At 48.5% G+C, this 25,936-nt stretch overlaps 1 protein-coding gene across 6 annotated transcripts in view; it reads left to right on the top strand.

Moving 5' to 3' along the window:
* Nucleotides 1–25,936, top strand: part of btbd16 (BTB (POZ) domain containing 16) — a 193,668-nt gene that overhangs the window by 61,370 nt on the left and 106,362 nt on the right. For 3 of the 6 annotated variants that reach the window (XM_072479308.1, XM_072479306.1, XM_072479305.1), the window contains exons 10-11: nt 1,620–1,750; nt 21,676–21,795. In XM_072479308.1, the coding sequence (XP_072335409.1) occupies nt 1,620–1,750; nt 21,676–21,795 (251 nt within the window). Of the gene's footprint in view, nt 1–1,619; nt 1,751–11,197; nt 13,609–21,675; nt 21,796–25,936 lie in introns of those variants that run through there. The other 3 variants (XM_072479307.1, XM_072479310.1, XM_072479309.1) reach the window with 2 other exon arrangements.

Raw genomic sequence — 25,936 nt, 5'->3', positions numbered from 1 at the left:
TATATGAGTATGATATTGACAGAAATTTTGGGATTAGGGGATTTGGGTAATATACCTATTGACTGTCACATTGACAATAAATCCCTGTGGGAAAATGTGCACTCTACAAAAAGTGTCAATGAAAAGAGGTTACGGATAGACATCGCAAGTTTGAAGCAGATGTTGGATAGAGGGGAAATAACAAAAATTAAATGGGTCGACAGGAGCTATCAACTGTCAGACTGTTTTACGAAACGAGGCGCGAGTTCACAAAAACGTTTGGATATTGTTAATGAAGGGCGCTTGTTTCTGTGACTGTTTTTTTTCTTTGATAAAATCAGTGTTATCAATCACATAACACAATTATCCACGCACCTCCATATAGAGGAGGTTGCGGCGGCTACACACCTTCTGAGGAATGACTATATATCATCCCCTATTGCCAGAAATGTCCAGAGGCAGAGAGTTCTCAATTCAATAGGATTGCTGAGATCCCCATGGTCCGGGGAGCCAATGAGTGCCCACATGTGACCACCACTTATTGAAGGCTGCTTTGGGGGGACGCCCTTCACCATCGGACTTCAGAGCTCTGTTGCCAAGTGCCTTACCTTCCTGAACTGAGGATCCATCAAGAGGTCCATCATCCACACTCAATCCTTTCAAATTCTTCCCAATGAAAAACACTTCTAATTAGCATAACCTCTCTTTTTCTAAACCAAAGACAATGAAACCATGGCAACCAACAACACTTACAAATATCAAACTATTCATGCTCATGCTTATCCACTGTGATTATCCTGTAAGTGTTTTTGCCTTCTCTGGCGCTTCCAAGAAGTCCAACCTAAAAGGCATGTGAGGCAGATGGTTGTTGAGAATCTAAGGGCAGTTTGGATGTCCTCCTCGGGTGACCACTGCCTGGAGAGGGGCAGTAGTTATTGATCCTTGATTCCTTTTCAACCGAGTAGCCCAGAGCAACCGTAGCAGCAGCCTGAGATTTGACTAGCGCCTCGCTGTTCCATGAAATATGCCAGTAATGCAATGTAAGTAATTTGGGCTATGGAGCCACAGTGATTGACAATGGAATCAGTTTGAGTTTCTAATGCAGCATTTTCACATTCCATGGAAGCTGCTGTAACTGCCGGTGGAAGATGTGACACAAGTCATCAAATGCTGCATGATGTTAGACTCCACACGTCACTGGACAGAGTTAGCCTGCCTCTCCACACTAGAGCCAGGCTTTGCATCAAACCATTAAACAAGCTGGAGGCACAGTACCCCCATATCCTTCGTCATGGTCCATAAGCTTTAACACAGGCTATTGCATCAAACAGTTTTTTAAAAAACCCATCAGTCTTCTTCTTCCAAGAGCCTCCACAGCAGAACTAATATGCAATCTCGACACATGTGTCCCATTGTTCTAATGTCTAAGTTATATCGGGTGCCTGTCTCTGAGGTGCTTCAAGTTTTTAAAAACTCTATGTGCTACGTGCAATACAAATGTAGATATGTTTACATGGAACTAATCGCATTTGAATTTCTGTTTTTTACATATGACTGTGTATGGCCCTCAGAGCTCTAGATGGGGCTGTTGTTTACTGGGCTTTTTTGGGTGAACTGTCAATTTGCTGTTTCTGATGCAGTATAACCAAGAGAAGCTGGTACAGGCTTGTGAGAGATGGATGGAGTTAAATCTCATTGTGCATCTCAGATATGACGCCAGTTTACGACATCTGCAAGAGGAGGTGCTGCAAAAGGTTTTATTGTCGCCGAGGTAAGTAACCCATGTGACAGTGCAAGATTTGTTCAGGGGCCTGTCAAGTAAGAACCGAGCTTTAATAAATTACTCCTGAATTAGCTTTGTTATAAAATCATTGTTATACTACTGTCTGTATAATTACAAGATATAATTACCATTGTGAATAATTCTCTGTTGAAACCTGGGTACTGTGAATAGTAGATGTAAGAGGGGGGATTCTCCAAGCCCGCGCCGGCTCGGAGAATACGTGTTTACGCCGGAATGGCCCGTGCGAACCTCCAACCTCCCGAAAACCGCGCGATCGTGGCGTGTGCCACACGACCCAGAGAATCGCGAGAGATGGCCTGACGAGCGATTCTCCAGGCCCCCAACGATACCGTGCCCCGGATGGGCCGGAGTCCCGATGGCGAGACCTGAGGTCACGCCAGCGTGGTTCTAATGTGGTATGAACAATCGTCAGCCAGTCATGGAGGAGGGAGGGGCTGGCGAAACAGGCACTGCCGTGGCTGAGGGACGAGGAGGGGGGTGGGGTGGGGGAGAGGCCCTCCAGGGTCGGGGAGGGCTCGTGGGGCTGGGGGAGACAGCACGGCGGGCGGCCATCTTCCCAGCGTCAGCTGGAATGTACGTCTGTTTGTGAGAGAGCACCCAAAGACCAAGAACCATTTCACAACTGTACCAAAGCACCAGAATCGTTTTTAAAGTAGTTGGAAATGAAGATTAAACAATTCATTGCACTTCTCCTACCCAATACTCTGAAAAAGCCGCACTCATTTAAAAATAGTTGGTATCTATTGCAAAGTAACAACAGTCTGAACTACAAGCCAAACAGCACGTGGTGTAGCAACTATTAAACCAGCTGTCGTATATGGTTTTCTCAATAGCATCTTAAGTATGACTTTAACACAGATTCTAAGCAGATCTAAGGGTCTACAGTGTGCATGCACTGTAGAACAAGGTACACTGTTCTGAAGCAAATATTCACTGTTGTCAGTGATTTTATTAACCCATTCACAAATTTTGTCAATCAAGAGGTTTGGAACTCTCCTTAATAAGTACTCTTATCATTCTGGCAGCTTGTAGTGTGTCTACAGAGTGTGTAGTATATTAAGACCAACAATGCTTTGAGAATTCATGATTCCATGTACCAATTTTATTTATATAGAAATTCTTAAAAAAACATGAAGTAGCACCATTACTTAAGTTTTACCCTTATTATGTAGAACTTTAGATGTTAGAACAATAAAATTCTTGATACACTTTCAATTCTTGTCTCAGCAAATATAATATTAATATTTGACCATGGGGTTAAAGCTTTATCACAAAATAAAATATATTTTGTTATTACTAAAGTACATTTACGATCAAGTAACTTCACCCACATATACATAAACAAGTGGTAAACAAATGTATTACAATAGAGACACTGAAAACTGTGTGAGGGGGGGTCGCGTTATTTTAATGCGTCGTGGCGCCACGTCAATGACGCGATTCGCGTATCGGCTGCCGATCTCAGGCCGCTCCCCCGTGCTTCTTGTGGCACCTGTGCTGGCCCCTTGTGGGCCGCAGAATCGGTGCGCTATGGGGCTTGTTGACGCCGTCGTAAAACACTCCGGGATTTACGACGGCATCAACACTTAGCCCCATTATCAGAGAATCCCGCCCAAGGTTTTTTGGGCTTAACCTTGGATGTTCCATTCAGGTTTGGGTATTATAGGCTATTCCTGTAAATGAACCTCAAGTGCCCTATCAATTGGAGTCTGTCTTGACCTGCTCAATATTAATTGTGAATCCAGGGATCAAATTGTAAACTCTTGCCACTGCATGCCAGGTTGCTGGAGTATAATCACATACCGCACATAATTCCCCTTGAATACAACTGCTGTCAATACCTAGCATTGTTTCTGGCCACGTGGGTATGAGAAATGCACCCTTATTGGCTCTCTTGTGATAATCAGGCTCCTTCCCCCGGCCCTCCCAAACGTTTAAGGACCAGCATTCCTATGGTCAGCATTCAAGGGCTGTGGTAACTGTGATTCCAGTGGAATCACAGTGATTGCAACTGTCATAATATACACCAGTACATCATGGTGCAGGCACACACATTAATGGACACACAGCAAGACCAATCAACACACACAACACCGCAGCCAATCACCAGTTAGAGCACACTCACTAGAAAGACAGAGGGCATCAGAGGTCCCGCTCATTCGGGATGCAGCCTCTCTGAAGGACAGTGCTTACAGCACAGATCTTCACCATGTGCTGAGTGCATAGACTGGTTAGGACAGGCATAGGTCTTTAGTTTAATCTAACATCGTGTTAACCCACAGTGAAAGTATGTTCAACAGCTTCTAGTTTAATAAAATAGTGTTGTACTATTTTAAGTGTTGGTGGCCTGTATGTGTTCCACGGATCCAGAGCACCCAACACATCATGGTACCAGTAGATGTTAGAATTTCTTAGACTTACCTGCAAGTGATCTTGACGAATGTGATATAAAATAGTTACTTTAGAGATACTAGTTAATGTAATGTAGAAATAAGCCACTTTGATTCTGGCAGATAGAGACAAAGGGATTTGAGACCGCATGGAAAAAGCAGGAAGAGGTGTGTCTATGAGAGTGATGCTGCATTGATAGGGGCCAGAGAAAGGGATTGGAAGTGAGCCAATCAGAATAGATCAAACAGGTCAGGAGGGATATAGGCTGACCTATGGGCGTCGAGTATGTGAAACTTGATACCATTTGAATTGATTTGCAGAGATCCCTTTGTCTCTTTGTTCATTCGCTTTCTGGAGTGTAGGAGACTGGATGTCTCTTATGTTTCTGTGAGATGAATTAAGCTTACAAGCTAAATAAAATAACTTCTTTTTACGTGCGAATCCATCTCGACTTTTATTGAGGCCAGACTGACGGAGAAAGAAATTTGGGAATCAACATTTGGTGCCGAAAACCGCGATTTCTCAGGGCGATCCTGATCCAACTGCGAAATCAGAATTAGACTGATTATGAACAGGAGGATGGGGAACAAAGGGCCCTCAATGTAGAACTGGAAAACGACCGCGCATTGATTGTTCCCCTCTTCTTATCGTCTGATTAGTCTGGTCACTCGCGGTTGGCACAGAAAGTCTGCCTCGACGAAATCACAGGTCAGTCTGGGGATTAGCATTTTAATTGATGGGATTTCATAGAGTTAATTCGGCTGGGGTAGGCTATGTTGTTGATGGGGACATTTAAAATATAAATGGTTCAACTTCATTTGTGAGTTAATTCGGCTGGGGTAGGCTGTATTGTTGATGTAACATTTAAAATATAAATGGTTCAACTTTATTTGTGAGTTAATTCGGTTGGGTTACGTTATGAGAGGTAGATGTAACATTTGAAATTGAAAATGGTTCACCTCTATATGTCTGTGTGTTAAAAATATAGTTGATTAAGCTAAAACTTTCTCTTTTGACTGTAGTGGCGAAAAAACGCAGTTCCGAGGACTAGTTGAGATTATGGGAAATTCCTTAAATAGCACAAATGATCCAGGCATGCCACTGCAAATATTATGTGATAAGTATCCGGACAAAGCGAAGGATTTTAGAAAATTGTCAGCACAGTTAAGAACTAAAATGGGAGATGAATGGCCACTAGGGGGAACCAAAGACCTAGAAATGGTTAAGAAAATCCAGGGACAAATATGGAGAAAAAATCAAGGTATGAAAACTAAAGAATTAATTGGATTATGGAGGCAATATTGTCAAGAGGAAAAAGATAAGATTATGTTGTCCAGCTGGCAGGATAATGCCCTTAAAATGGGGATTCCAATTAGTGAACAGGGTAACCTAAAAACATTACAGATCTTGAAAAAGGAATGTGCATTTAAAAAAAGAGCAAATAGAGACAGGAAGGACCCGGGTCACACAAGAGACGAGCTACGTAGTTCAATGGCTGGCCTTGAATTGACAGAAGAAGAAAAATTCAATAATTTGGAAAAGTCAGTAAAAGTTCCGTCTGCACCCATAGTATGGTCTGCGCTCATTCCAGAACCACCAGAGTACAATAATATATACCCAGCCATTGCTCCCCAGATTTCAAATATGCCAGAAACTCAAGCCCTTTTGGGTGATAGTGTGGGTCCTGATTTACCAACTTCACAACCGAAAGAGCAAAAGGAACTCTGTCCCACAAGCCCAGTTAGCTCTAGGACAAGATCTCGGACAGCGAGAGAGGGGCTTGACGCTCACCAGAAACAATTAAGCATATCACCTAAGTCTCCCCAAACTAAGGAGAAATCACAAGATTTGGGAACAAAGAAAGCTGAAACAACTTTGTTTGAAGAGAAAGAACTCCCCCTAGTGACAGGGAGAGATGTTGAAGTCTTGGAACAACCAGGGGAAATAGCTAGAGTGCCCCCTGGTGACATTCGGAGACAGTTACCGATTAGGAAGATGCGAAACCCCGACCCAGGGACTGCGGGAGCGAACCCCACGATAGACGTTTACTTCCCATGGACACCCAGTGAGATGATGGCTATTATGGCTACAATCCCAGATAGAAAAAAATCTCCTGCTGCCTTCGTGGATTCCTTGAGAACTACCATCTCAATTTATCAAGCTGATTCAAGGGACCTCTGGGCCCTAGTCCAGCAGATTTTAACCCCAGCAGAGTACCGCAATTATCTTAACCACCTGAATTATGCTAGTCATGCCGCACTCCAGCAGGCCTATGCGTTAGACGATGATAGAAGGACACAGATCTTGAATGCGTTGAATAGCACATTTCAAAGGCCCATAAGTCTTTCTGTTATCTTAGACCTAAAACCTAAGAAGACTGAAGAGCCAGAGGAATTTCTGGAGCGTTTTAATGAAATCTACCGGGGGCAGTCAGGTGATTTGCTGTATCAAAATGGTCAGAATTCCCCTCAATACTGTGCTATGTTAATGCATTGCCTACCACCTTCTGTGGTTACTGCTGTGAAATGTAATAACATGAATTGGACAGAGAATGACCCTTCCCAGATGGCAAGGGCAGTCAGATTTTACTGGAAGGAGGGTGTAGGCCAAGGAGGAGGCTCAGTTACAAAGGTTAAGACTGAGTATGTAATGAAAAAGGATGATCTGCGACCCCAACAAGCGGCAGAAATGGTAGTTTACCAGCAGGAGCCCCAATATAGTGACTTTGGGTGGGTGGATCAGCGAAGAGGAGGATACCAAACCCACCCAAAGGGACTCTCACCCCATTTTTATGGCCCACCGAACGAATCAACAGCTCTACAACCGCAGCCCCCTCTGAGGGGCCATTGGTCTACTGGAAGAAGAGGACGGGGCAGAAATAGAGGGAGCAATGCATGTTTTAATTGCGGCCGTGTAGATCACTGGCAACAGGAATGCCCCTTTAAAAGACAGGCAGTAGAAGGAGATTATTCGACCCAAAGGAGAGGGTACCCACCAAGGGGAGGACAGATGAGATACACTGACTTCTCCCAGGAAAACCCTTTCCCAACACAGGATTGACTAGCTAATTTAGCCATAAGGACTCTCCAATCGGACAGGGAACCTATTATCTCTCTGCAGATAGGAGATCAACATCACTCATTTGTAATCGACACAGGGGCAGCTATGTCTTCTGTGCAATCAACACTTAAATTACCAATATCCGACCACACGCAGCAATTGTCAGGGTTCCAAGGACAGGTGTGTGAGTATCCTATTTCTGAACCTGTGACAGTCACTTACGAGAATAAGTCTGCAGAGCATCAGTTTGTAGTGACTACTGGATTGGAGTGTAACTTGTTGGCCCGAGATTTACTGTGTATCTTCCAGCTACAGCTAGAATGCAGAGATGAGGGGGTAACGGTTACATCATGGAGGATGAGACAACAGTGCTATATTTCTATCACCCCCCAGTGGTGGACGTTAGACGTTGAACAGTCACTGCATCACGTTACCCTGGCCTATGACAGAACTGGACGAAACAGGGAGTTGGAGGACAAATACCGGCCATTACTTGAGACCGAATGGCCAGTCAAGGTTTCAGCCACAGTCACGGGAAAAGAAGGTACAGCCGATTTTGTTACAATATCACCACATTTATGGCCACAGTCAGCTTCGGTAAGCCCTCATATTACACGTCAGGCCCATGACCAGTACCATGCCAGGGATATGGGGCGAATGGTCAGGAGGGCAGTGGATCATTCAGATCCAACAGACTACGCACTTCAAGTCATGCCGGATGGCACTACCATAAAATATTTTGAGGTCCCTGAAACGATTAACACTCGACTGCAGCATCACAGGGGACATGATGTGTTGGAATATGTCAATCCACAGGTCTGGGCGGAATACCCATCACAAGTGGGAAAGACAAATGTTACACCTATCAAGGTAATGATTAAGGATCATGTAAAGCTACCTTCCATTCGGCAATACCCCCTGAAATCTCAAGCTGCTCCATCAATAGATAAATTAATTCAAGAACTGTTGAAACAGGGTATTTTGGTCCCTTGCCAATCAGAATGTAATACCCCAATACTTGCTGTGCCTAAACCAGCCAAACCAGACCAGTACCGATTAGTACAGGATTTACGTTCAATTAATGCCATCGCACAGCCGTTACATGCTCTCGTCCCTAACCCTGCCCACATACTGGCTCAAATTCCAGCTCAAGCCCGGGTCTTCGCCGTAATTGACCTTCAGCACGCCTTCTTTGCCCTCCCACTTGCGACTGAAAGTCAATATTTGTTTGCCTTCACTTACAATGGACAGCAGTATACCTGGACCCGACTGCCACAGGGGTTCGTCAATTCACCTACACTCTTCTCCAGATGTCTGCAGACCCAACTCCAGGCCTTGACATTGGAGCATGGTTCCACTCTGGTGCAGTATGTAGATGACATATTGGTGGCAAGTCCTGACGAGCCCAGTAATAGGGATGATGTGATCCAATTATTGAACCACCTATCCTCGTTGGGTTATGTTGTTTCACAAGCAAAGGTCTTGGTGGCTCAGAGAAAAGTTAAGTTCTTAGGAGTTTTACTTACAGCCACAGAAAGAAGTCTCGAACCCAGTAGGATTGAACCAATATGCCAATTCCCCGCCCCTACAATAGCCAAGGAGGTTCGTCATTGGCTGGGTATGGTGAATTATCGTCGGCAGTGGATACCAAACATCGCTGTCTATACAAAGCTGCTGACACCTTACACGAGTAAAGAGGGAAACTTTATTCTCACCACCGAGGCACTCGAGGCCTTCCGTTGCCTGAAGCAGGCCTTGCTACAAGCACCGGCCCTTGGTAGGCCCCTATACGACCGACCATTCCAGATATACTGTACTGTTCTGGAGGGATGTTCAACAGCGGTACTCACCCAGCAACATGGGGACAAGCACCGGCCCGTAGCATATTACTCTTCCAAACTCGACCCAGTGGCGTTGGGCCACCCTGTTTGCACCCAGATCTTGGCAGCGATATACAATAGTTTGCAGGCTGCTGCCAACATCACTCTCCAACAGGATATTACGGTGTATAGCTCCCACTCGGTAATCGCACTATTGGGGCAACTGCAGACTCAGCATCTTACCGCAGCTCGTCAGAATAGGTATGAGATATACCTTTTGAACAATCCACGTCTGACATTTAAATATTGTACCACTATCAATCCAGCCTGTTTTCTTAGCGGTCCCCCTGTCCATGAGGACGCGCCTGGTCACGACTGTTTAGCCTTGATTCAGGAAACTACAACAATAAGGGACGATCTGAGTGATATTCCGTTAGAACAACCTGACATGATTATGTATGTTGATGGCAGTGCATTAGTAAGCCCCACTGGCCGGAGACTGTCGGATTATGCAATCATAGATCAGGATGGTCTGATTTTAGAAGCGGCAGCTTTCCAGACCCCTTACTCAGCACAACAAGCCAAACTTTTTGCCCTCACCCGTGCATGTATACTTGGGGGAAATCGCCGGGTAAATATCTACACTGACTCCCGATATGCTTTCGGGGTAGTTCATGACTTCGGACAACTCTGGAAGAATAGGGGATTCCTTACTTCGGCAGGCACAGAAATATCCAACCGGGGTTTAGTTAATGACCTACTGCAGGCCCTCCTTATGCCAGCGCAGATTTCCATTATTAAATGCGCTGCCCACACGAATGGTACAACCCCAGTTGACGTTGGTAATGAACGAGCAGATCGTGCAGCGCGAACAGCCGCACAAATTCAGCAAGTGATGGTGCCTAAAATGTTAAGTCAGACTAAACGATCTACTATAAATATGTCTGCTTCTGACAAGTCAATGCCAACCATCCAAGACGTCATAAGGTTACAGGAGGACGCTCCTGAGAGTGATAAACAAATGTGGAAACGGTTAGGTTGTACATATGATTCTGTTTCCTCTTTATGGACCACGCCTGCACATCAGACTTGTATGTCTGATGTGCTGGCTTTATGGGTCATTGAATGTGTACACTTTGCAACTCATTGTGGGGCTCGAGGGACTAGTGATTTGTTGCTGGACACTTGGTGGCACCCTAAAATGCAGGGGTTGGCCCAAAGTATCAGTAATCGGTGTTTGATTTGTCAGCAATATAACACCGGAAAAGGTATCCCTTGTGGGAAGGGGCAAACCCCGTTGCCCAGTGGTCCCTTTGAGACGCTCCAAATGGATTACATTGAGTTGGAAAGGTGTCAATGTTACAAATATGTTTTGGTCATTGTGGATGTGTTCAGCAGATGGGTCGAGGCGTATCCGACTATCGATAATAAAGCTGCTACTGTGGTTAAAGTCTTGATGAGGGAAATCATTCCCCGGTACGGTATACCAGCTCATTTAAGTTCTGATAATGGCCATCATTTTATTGGACAAATTAACAAGGAGTTTTGCTCCCAGTTGGGCATACGCCAGCAGTTACACTGTGCTTACAGACCGCAGGCGGCCGGGTTGGTTGAGAGACACAATCAGACCCTCAAAACTAAATTGGCTAAATTAAGAGCAGACACGGGACTGACATGGCTTAAGTTGCTCCCCGTTGCCCTCTTCCAGCTGCGGGTTACACCTGCGGGACCGGCCCGGCTCTCTCCCGCCGAGATTCTTTATGGCAGGCCTCTTAGAACTCCTTGGAGCCTGCAGGTTCCCAGACGGGTTCAGTTTCATCAGATGACTGAAGAAATGACCACCTATGTTCTAGCCCTTACGCAAGTGCTCAAGGAACTCCATGGCCAAGTCCGCGCGGCTCACCAGCCATTGCCCCCAGTACCTAGCTCACTTTCAGTCCAGCCCGGTAGTTATGTCATAGTCAAAAATTGGACTAGGAAGGGGTCGGAGCCGCGATGGGACGGGCCCTTCCAAGTTCTCCTTACCACCCCCACAGCAGTTAAAGTGGAGGGGCGAAGTGCTTCGGTCCACCTACATCACTGTAAATTGAGTCCATCTCCACTACTGTAAAAGGTCGGATACTAACCTGCCTCCCTTCTCCAGTGCTATTTTACAGGTGTGGAGCATGATGGAGTGGCTACACATCGTCTGTCTGATATTTGGCCTCACTTCGCTTGGCGTGTTATTGGCGATGGACATGGAAAAGGGGAATATTATGTATCTGTGTAGCCCCAACCAATCTACAAGGATACATCACCTATGCAAAGGTGATGTTCTTCGCTGCCCCCATATACGAGGACATGGTATCGATTCATGGAAGGTCATCAAAGTTAAGGAGAATGCAGGAGTCATGAAGCAGTTGCACCGGTCCCGGCGATGGGAAGGGAACATTATATGGACATTGCCTTGTTTTTGGAATACATGTAAATTTGATTTTGGATGTGTTAAGAGTGGTACAATAAAGGTAAAATCAGGCTGTCAGAAGAGTGTAGGAAGAGGCTATGAGAAAGAGAAAGGGACTAGAGAGAGGACGGGGCGTATGAGAAGGGAAGTACAGCTAGAACGTAGGATACCGGGAGATACACTTAAGTTAATTAAAGGCCAAACTGAGGAAAACCCGGGTAGTATGAATCTCTTCTACCAGATTTACCACCGTCTGTATGGCCAGGGACGGGTTGTCTGCTACCCAAACCCCGCAGCGGTGTCTAGGTTATTTTCTGTTTCACCGCTTTGGGGCACTCCCCAAACGGTGGTTCATTGTCAGCATTCCGAATCACTGCCCGATCAGGTCACTCTTCCTTACGATCCGGGTTCAGCACCACCGGCTATTTGCATTCCCCTTCCTCGGGATAATTCCCATTCACAGTACGATAGGCTGCGACGGTGGAGGGCGTACATACCTAGCCACTTCACTCCCAATAGGGATTCCCGGTCGTACGAGAATTGCTTCAGCAGTGAAGGATATGGCTGTTTGCTGGTAGAGGTGGACACAAATATAACATGTCTGTTTCCCACCTGTACGGACAGGAGGTGCCATATCACCCAGGCGTCTGGCCAATGCGTTTGTTACAACACCACTTGCGTTCCATTGAACGCCGGCCTCCAGCTCCTCTGTGGCTGGGCGAATGTCTCTCATATCACTGTTGGGACTAGGGCTTTCCGCATTGCTGGGCGGCCCGAATGGGCATTTCAAAGTTGGATAAACTGGGCTACTGGGAGGTCCTTACGCAACCGATATGCTGATTGTGATGCTAGCCTCCACACGGAACAAGGATACTACTTTTTATTTAATGGTACAGCGACCAACGTTTTGTCACCCCCATTTCCCCGCCGAATTGCTATAGGGACTCTAGTCCCTACCACAGTCCCCTGCCCTTCGGCGTGGAACCTGCATAATCAGTTAGCACGCCGTGCTGTCTCTGCTGAATTTTGCGAGAACTGGAAAAAACCTCAGGTTCTTGCACCCAACCGGGGCCACTCAGCCGGGTGGGGCATTCTGAGCATATTGACACTGGGAGGTGTGGGGGGTTCCTTGGCTGTCAGTGATCGGAATTATTTTATTTGCGGCCTTACCATCTTGGGAAATGAAACCTTGGGAGCCCTCGGGGTAATAACTAAGGAGTTGTCTCAGCTACGGTTGTTTGCAATGCAGAACCGGTATGCTCTTGACTATCTTCTGGCCCGTGAGGGTGGGGTATGCGCCATAGTACAGGGCAAGTGTATCATGGGAGTTCAGGACTTGACCGCTAACATCACTAAATTTATGGATCGCATACGGGATCACTTGGACGGGATGCAGGATCCTGGCTCTTGGGGTAACTGGGGATTTGGATGATGGAAGGACTGGTTGATAAATATGGCCATGTATCTAGTGGTAGCTATCGGCTGCATCTTTGTGGGCCTGGCCATCCTTAAATGTGTGATGGGTAGAATGCGGGGTGCAATGGATCAGATCACCGCCCCAATCACCGAAAAAAAAAATTTTACTGTTAAAATCCATGAGGGTGAGGCAGATGAAGGGGGGCTAAGACAGGAATTGGAAATGCAGCGACGGATCTTTTTAGATGAGGAACCGTAGCTATGGATTGGATAGTTCGGTTATCATGGAATGATAAAAGGAGGGAATGACGAATGTGATATAAAATAGTTACTTTAGAGATACTAGTTAATGTAATGTAGAAATAAGCCACTTTGATTCTGGCAGATAGAGACAAAGGGATTTGAGACCGCATGGAAAAAGCAGGAAGAGGTGTGTCTATGAGAGTGATGCTGCATTGATAGGGGCCAGAGAAAGGGATTGGAAGTGAGCCAATCAGAATAGATCAAACAGGTCAGGAGGGATATAGGCTGACCTATGGGCGTCGAGTATGTGAAACCTGATACCATTTGAATTGATTTGCAGAGATCCCTTTGTCTCTTTGTTCATTCGCTTTCTGGAGTGTAGGAGACTGGATGTCTCTTATGTTTCTGTGAGATGAATTAAGCTTGCAAGCTAAATAAAATAACTTCTTTTTACGTGCAAATCCATCTCGACTTTTATTGAGGCCAGACTGACGGAGAAAGAAATTTGGGAATCAACAATCTGCCTTCCACCAGCATACAGCAATCCTGCAAAATGGACAGCGTCCGCCCGCCTCCGCCGCTCCGCATCACCGGTAACCTAGGGGCCAACTGGAAGATATTCAAACAACGCTTCCAGCTCTACCTTGAAGCCACAGACCGGGAAGCTGCCTCAGACACCAGGAAGATCGCTCTCTTTCTATCCACGGCCGGGGAACATGCCATCCACATTTTCAATTCTCTCACCTTTGCTGATGGTGAAGATAAATCAAAATTCAAGATGGTCCTCCTTAAATTTGACAGTCACTGTGACATCGAGGTGAATGAAAGTTTCGAGCACTATGTATTTCAACAGCGTTCGCAGGGTAAGGATGTACCTTTCCAGTCCTTTCTCACCCACCTCTGCATCCTTGCGCAGTCCTGTAATTACGAGCCCACCTCCAACTCCATGATACGCGACCAGATTGTTTTCGGTGTTCAGTCAGACCCCCTACACCAGCAGCTCCTCAAGATAAAGCAGCTCACCCTAGCGATTGCCATCGAGACCTGCGTGCTACATGAACACGCCACAAGTCGGTATTCCCACATTCAAGCGGCTGAAACGGAGCAGCAAGGTCCCCACGAGGCAGAACGAGTCCAAGCAATCGAGCAACTCCAGGGCCTCAGCCTGGATGAGGGCGGCCATTTTGCATGCTTTTCGCGGACTCCCGCGCTTGTGTGCACCGAACGAAGGGACGGCGACGTCGACGAACGTACTGCGCAGGCGCGCACCACGTACGACCGCACCGCGCATGCGCGGTGGCGCAGTGAACATACTGACGCTACAACGTGCGGCAACTGTGGCTCCGCCCACTTAAAGCGGCAATGTCCTGCCAAATACCTGCGATGTGGCAAACGTGGCCACTATGCTGCTTTATGCAGATCAGATCAGCCTGCCAACTCTCGTCGCTCCAGCCAGCCCCGCAGGAATGTCCGGGCCATTCAACCCATGGTCACCGAGCCCGATTCGGACCTGCTACCCGATATTGACACCGAGGACCCGAAGGCGCCTTTTTGAGTCGGTATCATTACAAAAAACATGGTGTCCCCGAAACAAAGAATCCAGCCTCTATCGGTATACAGCATCGATCGAACGATGAGTGGGTGCCACTCTTACGGTCAACCGGTCCCAAATACGATTCCGCCTGGACACCGGTGCCTCCGCCAATCTCATTGCGTGGTCTGACCTCCAAAGCCTTTGTGTCAAACCAGCCATCCTGCCATCAGCCTGCCAGCTATTAGATTATAATGGCAATGCCATTGCTAACAGTGGCTCATGCCAACTTGAAATGACGCACAGGTCACGCAAAGCCATCCTTCCCTTTGAAATCGTGGGCTCCTTGAAAACCTCCCTGCTTGGCACGCAGGCATGCAAGCTGCTGAACCTAGTTCAGAGAGTTCACTCTCTCTCTCCTGCTGACATCTGCCTTTCAGGACACTGACTTCAGGGCGCAGCTCGACACCATTATGAACCAGTACCACGACGTCTTCGAGGGCATTGGCACGCTCCCGTACACCTACAAGATTTTATTAAAACCGGATGACACGCCTATGGTGCACGCACCTCGCAGGGTCCCAGCACCCCTTAAGGACCGCCTCAAGCAGCAGCTGCAGGACCTCCAGAACCAAGGAGTGATTTCCAAAGTCACGGAATCGACCGACTGGGTCAGTTCCATGGTATGTGTAAAAAAGCCTTCCGGCGAATTGAGAATTTGCATTGATCCCAAGGATCTAAATCGCAATATTATGAGAGAGCACTATCCAATTCCCAAGTGCGAAGAGCTCACATGTGAGAGGGCTCGCGCCAAGCTCTTTACCAAACTCGACGCCTCAAAAGGATTCTGGCAAATCCAGCTCGACAAATCCAGCAGGAATCTCTGCACATTTAACACCCCCTTTGGAAGATATTGTTACAACAGGATGCCGTTTGGGATCATCTCTGCATCAGAAGTGTTCCATAGGATTATGGAACAAATGATGGAAGGTATTGAGGGTGTTCGCGTCTATGTCGATGACATAATCATTTGGTCCACCACCCCGCAGGAGCATGTTAGTCGCCTCCAGCGTGTATTCAGATGTATACATGAGCATGGCCTCTGCCTCAACAGGGCCAAATGCTCTTTTGGTCAGACAGAACTTAAGACCCTCGGGGACCACATCTCCCAATTGGGTATGCAGCCGGATGCGGACAAGGTAGCTGCCATCACAGCTATGAAAATACCAGAGGACAAGAAGGTGGTCCTCCGATTTCTGGGCATGGTCAATTTTTAAGGGAAATTCATCCCTAACCTCGCCTCTCATACCACGGCTCTCAGGAACCTGGTCAGGAAGACAACAGACTTCCAATGGCTCCCTGCCCACGAGCGCGAATGGAGGGAACTCAAGGCAAAACTGACCACGGCTCCGGTCTTTGTCTTCTTTGATCCAGCAAAGGAGACCAAAATTTCGACCGATGCCAGTCAATCCGGCATTGGGGCAGTGCTCCCTCAACATGATGAGGCCTCATCATGGGCCCCCGTTGCATATGCGTCATGTGCGATGACCCCCACGGAGCAGTGTTACGCGCAGATAGAACAGGACCTGGGCTTTCTGACCGGTGTTGTTAAGTTTCACGATTATGTCTATGGACTTCCTCAATTCACCATCGAGACTGACCATCGCCCGCTGGTCAATATAATACAGAAAGACTTGAACGACATGACGCCTCGCCTCCAGCGTATTCTTCTCAAGCTCCGGCGATACGACTTCCAGCTGGTATACACCCCAGTCAAGGACCACATCATTGCTGATGCTCTCTCCAGGGCAGTCAACACTCCATGTGACCCAACGGGATTTGTCTGCCAGGTTGACACCCATGTGGCATTCGCGGCCTCCAATCTACCTGCCTCGGATGAACGCGTCGTCCAAACTCGCCGCGAGACGGCGGCTGACCCCTTGCTACAGCGTATCATGCGCCACCTAATGGACGGGTGGCTCAAGGGCCAATGCCCTCAATTCTATAATGTCAGAGATGATCTGGCGGTAGTAGACGGGGTTCTTCTAAAACTGGACCGCATTGTCATCCCGCATAGCATGCGCCAGCTTGTCCTGGAACAACTACACGGGGGCCACTTTGGCGTGGAAAAGTACCGCCGACGGGACCGAGAGGCAGTGTACTGGCCCGGCATTAATGAGGACATAGCCAACACAGTGCTCAACTGCCCCACTTGTCAGCGCTTCCAGCCGGCCCAACCACGTGAGACCCTGCAGCCCCATGAGTTGGTCACGTCACCAAGGACCAAGGTGGGCATCGACCTGTTCCACGTGCTGGGTAGAGACTATGTCCTGATCGTGGACTACTTTTTGAATTACCCGGAGGTGATACGGTTGCACGACCTCACCTCGTCTGCAGTCATTCGTGCATGTAAATAAACCTTTGCTCGACACGGCATCCCGCTCACGGTTATGTCGGACAATGGCCCCTGCTTCGCCAGCCAAGAATGGTCCAACTTTGCCAGGCGGTACAGTTTTGCCCATGTGACGTCCAGTCCCCTGTACCCCCAATCCAATGGCACAGCAGAGAAGGGAGTACATATCGTCAAATGGCTCCTATGCAAGGCTGCCGATGCTGAGTCTGATTTCTACCTTTCCTTGCTGGCCTATTGCTCCGCCCCACTGTCCACTGGCCTGTCGGCAGCCCAATTACTCATGAGTCGCACCCTGAGGACGACGGTGCCGTCCATCCATGTCCCAGACCTCGGCCACGTTCCGGTCCTTCGTCGGATGCAGCTGTCTCGTGCACAGCACAAAGCGGCTCATGACTCCCGTGCAGCTGATCACCCTGCTCTGGCTCCAGATGACAATGTCCGCGTCCATCTTCCGGATGGTGGCTGGTCTGCAACCGCTGTTTTCCTTCGGCAAGTGGCCCCCCGCTCGTTCCTGGTTTGTCTACCAGATGGCTCTATTTTGCGCCGCAATCAACGCACCTTTCATCTCGTTCCACGCTCGCCATGTGCTCCTCCAGTGTCGCCTCGCCCTCCTGCTGACCCTGCCATGGATTATGCAGAGCTCCCTGTCACTCTGCCCCCCCCTGACTTTGACGCAGTCCAGCCCGCTCCTGAACCGGCGGCTCTCGGCCCACCCTTGAGGCGGTCAACCAGAACACGTCGCCCACCTCAGAGACTAGGGGCGTCATTCTCCGACCCCCCGCCAGGTCGGAGAATGGCCGTTGGCCGCCGTGAATCCCGCCCCCGCCGAAGTCTCCGGTACCGGAGATTGGGCGGGGGCGGGAATCGGGCCGCGCCGGTTGGCGGGACCCCCCACTCAATTCTCCGGCCCGGATGGGCCGAAGTCCCGCCCAGAAATTGCCTGTCCCACCGGCGTAAATCAAAGCTGTTATTTACCGGCGGGACCAAGCGGCATGGGCGGAATCCGGGGTCCTGGGGGGGGGCGCGGGGCGATGTGACCCCGGGGGGTGCTTTGTTTGGTCGTTTCCCTGGTTTATATATAGTGTTGATCTCGTTACTCTTGTTGCATACTGCTTCTCTGCACCAGGCACCTTCCCATGTAAATAGCTTAGTTCTCATGTACGTAGTCCTGTAAATATGTCTTTGCACCCCACACGTAGTTAGGGACATTCTCACCACACATTTTCTATTGCCACACACATACATTTTCTTATAAAAGGGGGGATGTCATAATATACACCAGTATATCATGGTGCAGACACACACACTGATGGACACACAACAAGACCAATCAACACACACAACACCGCAGCCAATCACCAGTTAGAGCACACTCACTATAATGACATCAGAGTTCCCGCTCATTCGGGATGCAGCCTCGCAGAAGGACAGAGCTTACAGCGTACAGCACAGATCTTCACCATGTGCTGAGTGCATAGACTGGTTAGGACAGGCATAGGTCTTTAGTTTAATCTAACATTGTGTTAACCCACAGTTATGTTCAACAGTTTCTAACTTAATAAAATAGTGTTGTACTATTTTAAGTGTTGGTGGCCTGTATGTGTTCCACGGATCCAGAGCAACAATATTGCATCCTTAAAAAATGTCAAGGCCTGTATATTTCAGTTTGTAAATTTCAGCTGGTGATGGTGACCAGTTTAAAGGCCTGGGGCTGGAATCGCGTTCGGCGATGGGGCGGAGAATCCAGTTTCCTGGGGCATGAAATCAGGACCGGCGGCAGTTCAGTGATTCTCCACCCCCAAAAAGCGGCGTACTCGAGGAGTATGCCGCGCTGATTATCCACCAATGGAGGCCATTGCCTGAGGCCCGCTCCGCTATTCTCCGGCCCCGCCCAGCCGAATTTCCGACGGAGTGGACCATTCATGGTCCTGCCGTTCGGGAAACTCACGAGGCGGCTGCGGACTCGATCCGCGGCCGCTACAGTTGAGGGCAGGCTGATCGGAGGGCGGGGGGGGGGACCTCATTCGGACGGGGGGATTTTTGAGCAGACGGACCGGGTCGGGCGCGCGGCTGATTGGGGGCACTATTTCCGCGGTCCAGGTCCGTGGTCTGAGTCTGCCATGGAGCACGGCGCGGCCGCTGGAATGCGCCACCTTGCACATACGCCGCCTCTGACCTGGAAGTGCTGGGGGCCGTATCGGTAGCTGGAGCTGTGAGCTCCACGACAGCTGCCTGCTAGCCTCCTGCATAGTCCCTGAAACGGAGAATCATGCCCCTGGTCTTTTCTGCCTGTTACAGGCTGAAAGCTGCATGGAGTAGCCTTTCCACCTGACAACATAACCCTTCGTAAATTCAACCCATCTTCCCGGGTCAGGTCCAACTCTCCTTATAGTTCTCCCAGCAATATTACTACTTTTCAGAGGGTACTCTTCCCTGCAGCAAAATGCAATGCCCGGCTGCTGCAAAGGGGCTCACATTGCAGCACACCAAATGGGTGGGACAGGTGACCCAAGGACGATAAAACTGTTCAAGGTTCTTTCTGATTCATGTCCACTGACCCATACTGTGTAATGCATGTGTTTCTGCATGCATATCAGGATTGAGCTCCATTGTGAAGTTCTCCATGGTCAAATAGCTTGCCAGGAAATAAATGCCAGTTAGATTCACACACATAGAGTGAACTCAATAATGGCTTCTGATGATTGCGGAACTGCACCCCAGCATGAAACATTGTCATTAAAGTATGGGAGAAAAATGTATTGGTTTTGCTATATAATCCATATCCTACATATCAATAATTGTAGACATATAGGTATTGGCAGTTTGCAAGGTACTTGTTCTTTGTACATTGAGGATTTTTTTCCAGTAAATATTTAGTCAATATTGTTCACTGGAAAATGGATATAAAAGGAAAAAGCTTAAACGTTGAATCACATTTAAAGATAGAATTATGATTATGATCATATTTCAAGGCTGGAAGGAGTCATTAACAGCGTGATCTGGAAGAAATTAAGCCTATGCTTGGTTGGCAATCTGGTTTATAATTACTGCTGACAGATGTGTTATAAATGTAAAGGGAATGCGTTCAATAATTGTATGAAATTATTTCCGTATGATTGATTAGAAATAGAATACAATTTCAAATTGGTATTTGTTTCTGAAATAGGTCCTGGATTCACTTGAGTCACTTCTTAATCTTCAGCAGCTGAGATAGATATATACTTTATATCTTCCTTGGCTTTTCTATTTATTGCAGCATGTCAGAGCTACCCCTGGGAAACACCATTTTATGTAGAATTCCACATACATGCCGACATGGAAAACTAATAACACCTGACCAACCGTTTCCAAAAGGCTGGCAATCCATAAACAATTTAGAATATTGGCTTTAGATAGTGAACATGCAGAAGGGCCTGTGCTTGTTATAACAAGCATGGGGGGGTGGTTCAACATTCCATCATTTGTCTTGCAGATCACGATAACAATTGCAGGGCTTTCTCTTCACATTTTTATGGAGAGGTTATGGGTTATTTTGATACCATCTGGTGCTAAGCTGCATTGTTAAATTGTTTCTGCAGTTGTCTGTGTGACAAGAGAGGCACTTTTATCCCCTCAACCTTTCAGTCACACTGCCACTCCTCCAGCTCATTCCGGCCGTCTTGTTTCCCTTCTTCATCTCTCCCCTCAAATGACGCTGGCCCCTTTTCACTTACCCCAATTCCACACTAGGAACGGATTTTCTCCTTCCTTCAGATCATGCGAGGATACCTCTTCCCTAAGTACATGCTTGTCCCCTTCTCTTCCTGCACTGCCCTTCACGGCTCCTAAACGACCTTGAGAAATGTTGCCCACAAATCACAATGTTTCACCCCTGCTGCAACTGCATCAACAGGTCTGAACCAAGGGCAGCATTTATTTTTGTTTATGGTTAAGCAGACACGCCAAATCACTGAACGTAAAATGCACACATGTATGGCATGTATGCATTTCCTCCTTCGTTCAGTGACACCACTAAGTTTAATTTAATGACGTTTTTTTTTACAAGTAAATGGGAGCAACAGGAGGTCTTGTAGTGCAGTGGTAGCGTACCTTCCTCTGCACCAGAAGCTCTGGGTGCATGGCCCACTTCGGGACTTGATCGCCAAGGAAGGTAGGTTCATAATGTGGCAAATCGGGTTGATTATCAACCTGCAAGTCCTTCCAATGTGCCTGGCAGACAGTAAGAGTCTGGTCAGCCAGCACTATAGCCAGAACTATGTGGTAACTGCAGCAGAGCAGGCACCCCGCGTCGGTTCTTGCATACGGGATGTATTCTACGGCATAATTCTTCCCAATTCAAGGGACTGCTAGAGAGAGAGAGAAATGGAGCCAACAGGCTGATAATCTCCATTTGTGCGTCATTGAAGATGTGATTGAGTAATGGTCTGATCTAAGGTTAAAGCAGCAACAGGGGATGCCTGAGTAATGTAATTGTGTTTATTTTTGAGGATGATGTTGCAATTCATCATGATGACAGTTCCCCTTTACGCTGATCTTACATTTTGACATTTACATTGTGATGTTGTGCGATTGCAGATTGTTTACTTTTACTGAATATCACGTACTGCAAACCATCCTCTGCTGGATATTCCTTCAGGTGAATGTCGAGGCACGGCTATTGCCTCCGTACAGCACAGTCATAGCCTATTTCATCAGGTGACGACCTTACTATGCTTGTCATTACTCATTGTAATTTAGTTCAAATGAATAAGCTGCAAAGTGAATACTTGAGTTCAATTTACCCAGTCACACAAAGGAGATGTTCAGCATTCCCACACTCACCTCCCACCTAACACTGTGAAGTTCATATTTTGCCAGTGAAATAGGATATATGTAATTATCATATGGTAATATATTTTCCAGTCTGCCCATTCGGCCCTTCTGTAATTTCCTGGATAGTTAAATAAATGTTACTGCCCCTTTCTGAAAGCTTAGATCTTTCGCAAATTTTAGCATGTGGTTCTGAATCCATGTAACTCCTATGAATAGTAAAAGCACCTGGAGTGTCTCCCCCAAATTTAACATCATTCCCTGCGCTAGCATCCACTGCTGCTGCTCTATCAGCTGGTTTCTTCTCCTAGTGCAGGTGCTATCTGCCATATCCATGTGTGTAGCACAATTTGATGTGGAACTTGCTTCCTGGATTCTGGGAGGCTAGCTATATGAGGCTTTAAATTTGAAAATGCCTGAAACTGTCGTACACCAGTGAACAGGGAAGCCCCAGAACCATTCTAAATTTGTCCTTGGGACTCGATGAAATATGTCAGGCAAACAACAGATGCCCATTAGATAGCCCAATGCAGTGAGTTTGACTGAGCCCCTTGAGCTTTGGCTGACCTAGATCCTAAACAGAGCCACAAGGAGGCCCAGAGAGGGAGAGGGGGCACACACCACCTGCAAATGTTCGTCTTTATCAATGACGTGTTGAAGGCTGCGAAGAAGATGTCGTAGTTTCTCCGCTCCGGGGAACTACTAGACGACGAAGACGAACATCTTGCCCAGGTCATACCCCCACTACCTGCCTTCAAACAACCGCACAACCTCAAACAGACCATTGTTTGCAGCAAACTACCCAGCCTTCAGAACAGCGACCATGACACCACACAACCCTGCCATGGCAATCTCTGCAAGACGTGCCAGATCATCGACATGGGTACCACCATTACACGTGAGAACAACACCCACCAGATACATGGTACATACTCGTGTGACTCGGCCAACATTGTCTACCTCATACGTTGCAGGAAAGGATGTCCCGAAGCATGGTACATTGGCGAGACCATGCAGACACTGCAATAACGGATGAAAGGACATCGCGCGACAATCTCCAGGTAGGAATGTTCCCTTCCATTTGGGGAACACTTCAGTAGTCAAGGGCATTCAGAATCTGATCTTCGGGTAAGTCTTCTCCAAGGGGGCCTTCAGGACACGCGACAATGCAGAATCACCGTGCAACAAGTTATAGCCAAGTTCCGCACATATGAGTACGGCCTCAACCGGGACCTTGGATTCATGTCGCATTACATTCAACCCCCACCATCTGGCCTGGGCTAGCGAAATCTTACCAATTGTCCTGGCTTGAGACAATTCACACCTCTTTAACCTGTGATTATCAACTCGCTCCATTTGCTCCGCGTGGACCTGTAAAGACTTGATAACCACTTCTGGTTGCGGCTATGCGGAGCTAAGCCGCACATTCGGCGGCTCCTGCTAAAACGGACTTTTGGGCTCTCTTGAGGAGCCCCAAAGGCAATTTGTTTGACAACTTCCAGTGTGGGAAGATGAGCAAGGTCCCCCCTCCATAGTATATGGATTGGACCAGGAGTGGAGCGGTCAAAAAAGCGTTTTTGGAGCAGTGAAAAGTGCGAGGGAGAAAAAACAAGATGGCGGCGGGCGTAGATCAAGCGGCATGGGTGCAGGAGCAGCAGGAGTTTCTCAGGCGCTGCTTTGAGGAGCTGAAGAAAGAGGTGCTGGCGCCAATGCTGACAGCGTTCGAGGGGTTAGTGGACACCCAGAAGGACCAAGGGGCGGCGATCCAGGAGGTGCAGGAAAAAAACACGGAGAACTAGGATGAGATCTTGGGCCTGGCGGTGAAGGTGGAGGCGCACGAGGCGTTACACAAGAGGTGGGCGGAAAGATTCAAGGACCTGGAGAACAGGTCGAGGAGGAAGAATCTTCGGATTCTGGGTCTCCCTGAAGGAGTGGAGGGGGCCGATGCTGGAGCATATGTGAGCACAATGCTCAATTCGCTGATGGGAGCGGGGCCTCTCCGAGTCCCCTGGAGCTAGATGGGGCTCATCGGGTCCTGGCGAGGAGACCCAAGGCCAACGGGCCGCCAAGGGCACTAGTGGTGAGGTTTCACCGTCTCGTGGATAGAGAGTGTGTTTTGAGATGGGCCAAAAAAGAGCGGAGCAGCAGGTGGGAGAATACGGAGATCCGAATCTATCAGGACTGGAGTGTCGAGGTGGCAAAGAAGAGAGCTGGTTTTAATCGGGCCAAGGCGGTGCTCCATCGGAAGGGGGTGAGGTTCGGAATGCTGCAGCCAGCGCGATTGTGGGTCACATTTCAGGATCGACACCACTACTTTGAAACGCCTGAGGAGGCTTGGACCTTTATACAAACTGAAAAGTTGGACTCAAACTGAGGGTCTGTGGTTGTGGGGGGGATGTCGGTTGTATACAGGGTTTTAACTATGTGCCACAGGTTGGGTGATGGATGGGGATGGGGGAAGAGATCTGATGGGGAGACTGTGAGAGAATGTGGGCGTCGGTGCTGGAGGGAGGTGAGGTGGTGGGAAGCCCCCCAATCCGGCTGATAACTTGGAATGTGAGGGGCCTGAATGGGCCGGTTAAGAGGGCCCGAGTGTTCGTGCACTTAAATGGACTGAAGGCAGACGTGGTCATGCTTCAGGAGACACATTTGAAGGTGGTAGACCAGGTCAGGTTACGAAAGGGATGGGTAGGACAGGTATTCCACTCGGGGCTGGATGCAATGAACAGAGGGGTGGCAATACTGGTGGGGAAGCGGGTGTTATTTGAGGCCAAGAATATTGTAGTGGACAATGGAGGTCGATACTTGATCGTGAGCGGTAGGCTGCAGGGGGTGTGGGTGGTACTGGTAAACGTATACGCCCCAAACTGGGATGATGCTGGATTTATGAAGCGCATGTTGGGGCGGATTCCGGATCTGGAGGCAGGAAGCTTGATAATGGGGGGGGGGGATTTCAACACGGTGTTGGACCCAGCATTAGATCGCTCCAGATCTAGGACGGGGAAGAGGCCGGCTGCGGCCAAGGTGCTGAGGGGGTTTATGGACCAGATGGGGGGAGTAGATCCGTGGAGATTTGCTAGGCCCCTGGCCAGGGAATTTTCTTTTTTTTCTCACGTACACAAAGCCTACTCCTGGATAGATTTTTTTGTTTTGAGTAGGGCGCTGATCCCGAAAATGGAGGGAACGGAGTACTCGGCCATAGCCATCTCAGACCACGCCCCGCACTGGGTGGAGCTGGAGTTAGGAGAGGAGAGGGACCAACGCCCGCTGTGGCGTCTGGATGTGGGATTACTGGCGGATGAGGAGGTGTGCGGGAGGGTGCGGGGGTGCATTGAAAGGTATTTGGAGGCCAACGACAATGGGGAGCTGCAGGTGGGGGTAGTATGGGAGGTGCTGAAGGCGGTGGTCAGGGGAGAGTTAATCTCGATCAGGGCTCACAGGGAGAAGAGAGAGGGCAGGGAAAGGGAGAGGTTAGTGGGAGAGATCCTAAGGGTAGACAGGAGATATGCAGAGGCCCCCGAGGAGGGACTACTTAGGGAGCGGCGAAGTCTCCAGACGGAATTCGACCTGTTGACCACAGGGAAGGCAGAGGCACAGTGAAGGAAAGCACAGGGGGCGACGTACGAGTATGGGGAGAAGGGAGCCGAATGCTGGCACATCAGCTCCGTAAGAGGATGGCAGCAAGGGAAGATTGGTGGAGTCAAGGATAGCAGGGGAACTACGGTGCGGAGTGCGGTGAAAGTAAATGAGGCATTTAAGGACTTTTATGAGGAGCTGTACAGATCTCAGCCCCCAGCGGGGGAAGAGGGGATGCGACGATTTCTAGATCAACTGAGGTTCCCGAGGGTGGAGGAGCAGGAGGTGGCTGGTTTGGGGGCGCCAATTGGGTGGAGGAGCTGGTTAAAGGACTGGGGAGCATGCAGGCGGGGAAGGCCCCGGGACCGGATGGGTTCCCGGTTGAGTTCTACAGGAAGTATGTAGACCTGTTAGCCCCATTGCTAGTGAGGACTTTCAATGAGGCACTCTG

Source organism: Scyliorhinus torazame, chromosome 16 (assembly GCF_047496885.1).
Source record: "Scyliorhinus torazame isolate Kashiwa2021f chromosome 16, sScyTor2.1, whole genome shotgun sequence".
NCBI classification, from domain to species: domain Eukaryota; kingdom Metazoa; phylum Chordata; class Chondrichthyes; order Carcharhiniformes; family Scyliorhinidae; genus Scyliorhinus; species Scyliorhinus torazame.
Note: the sequence above shows the minus strand (reverse complement) of the source record. Positions and strands in the feature narration are given on the sequence as shown.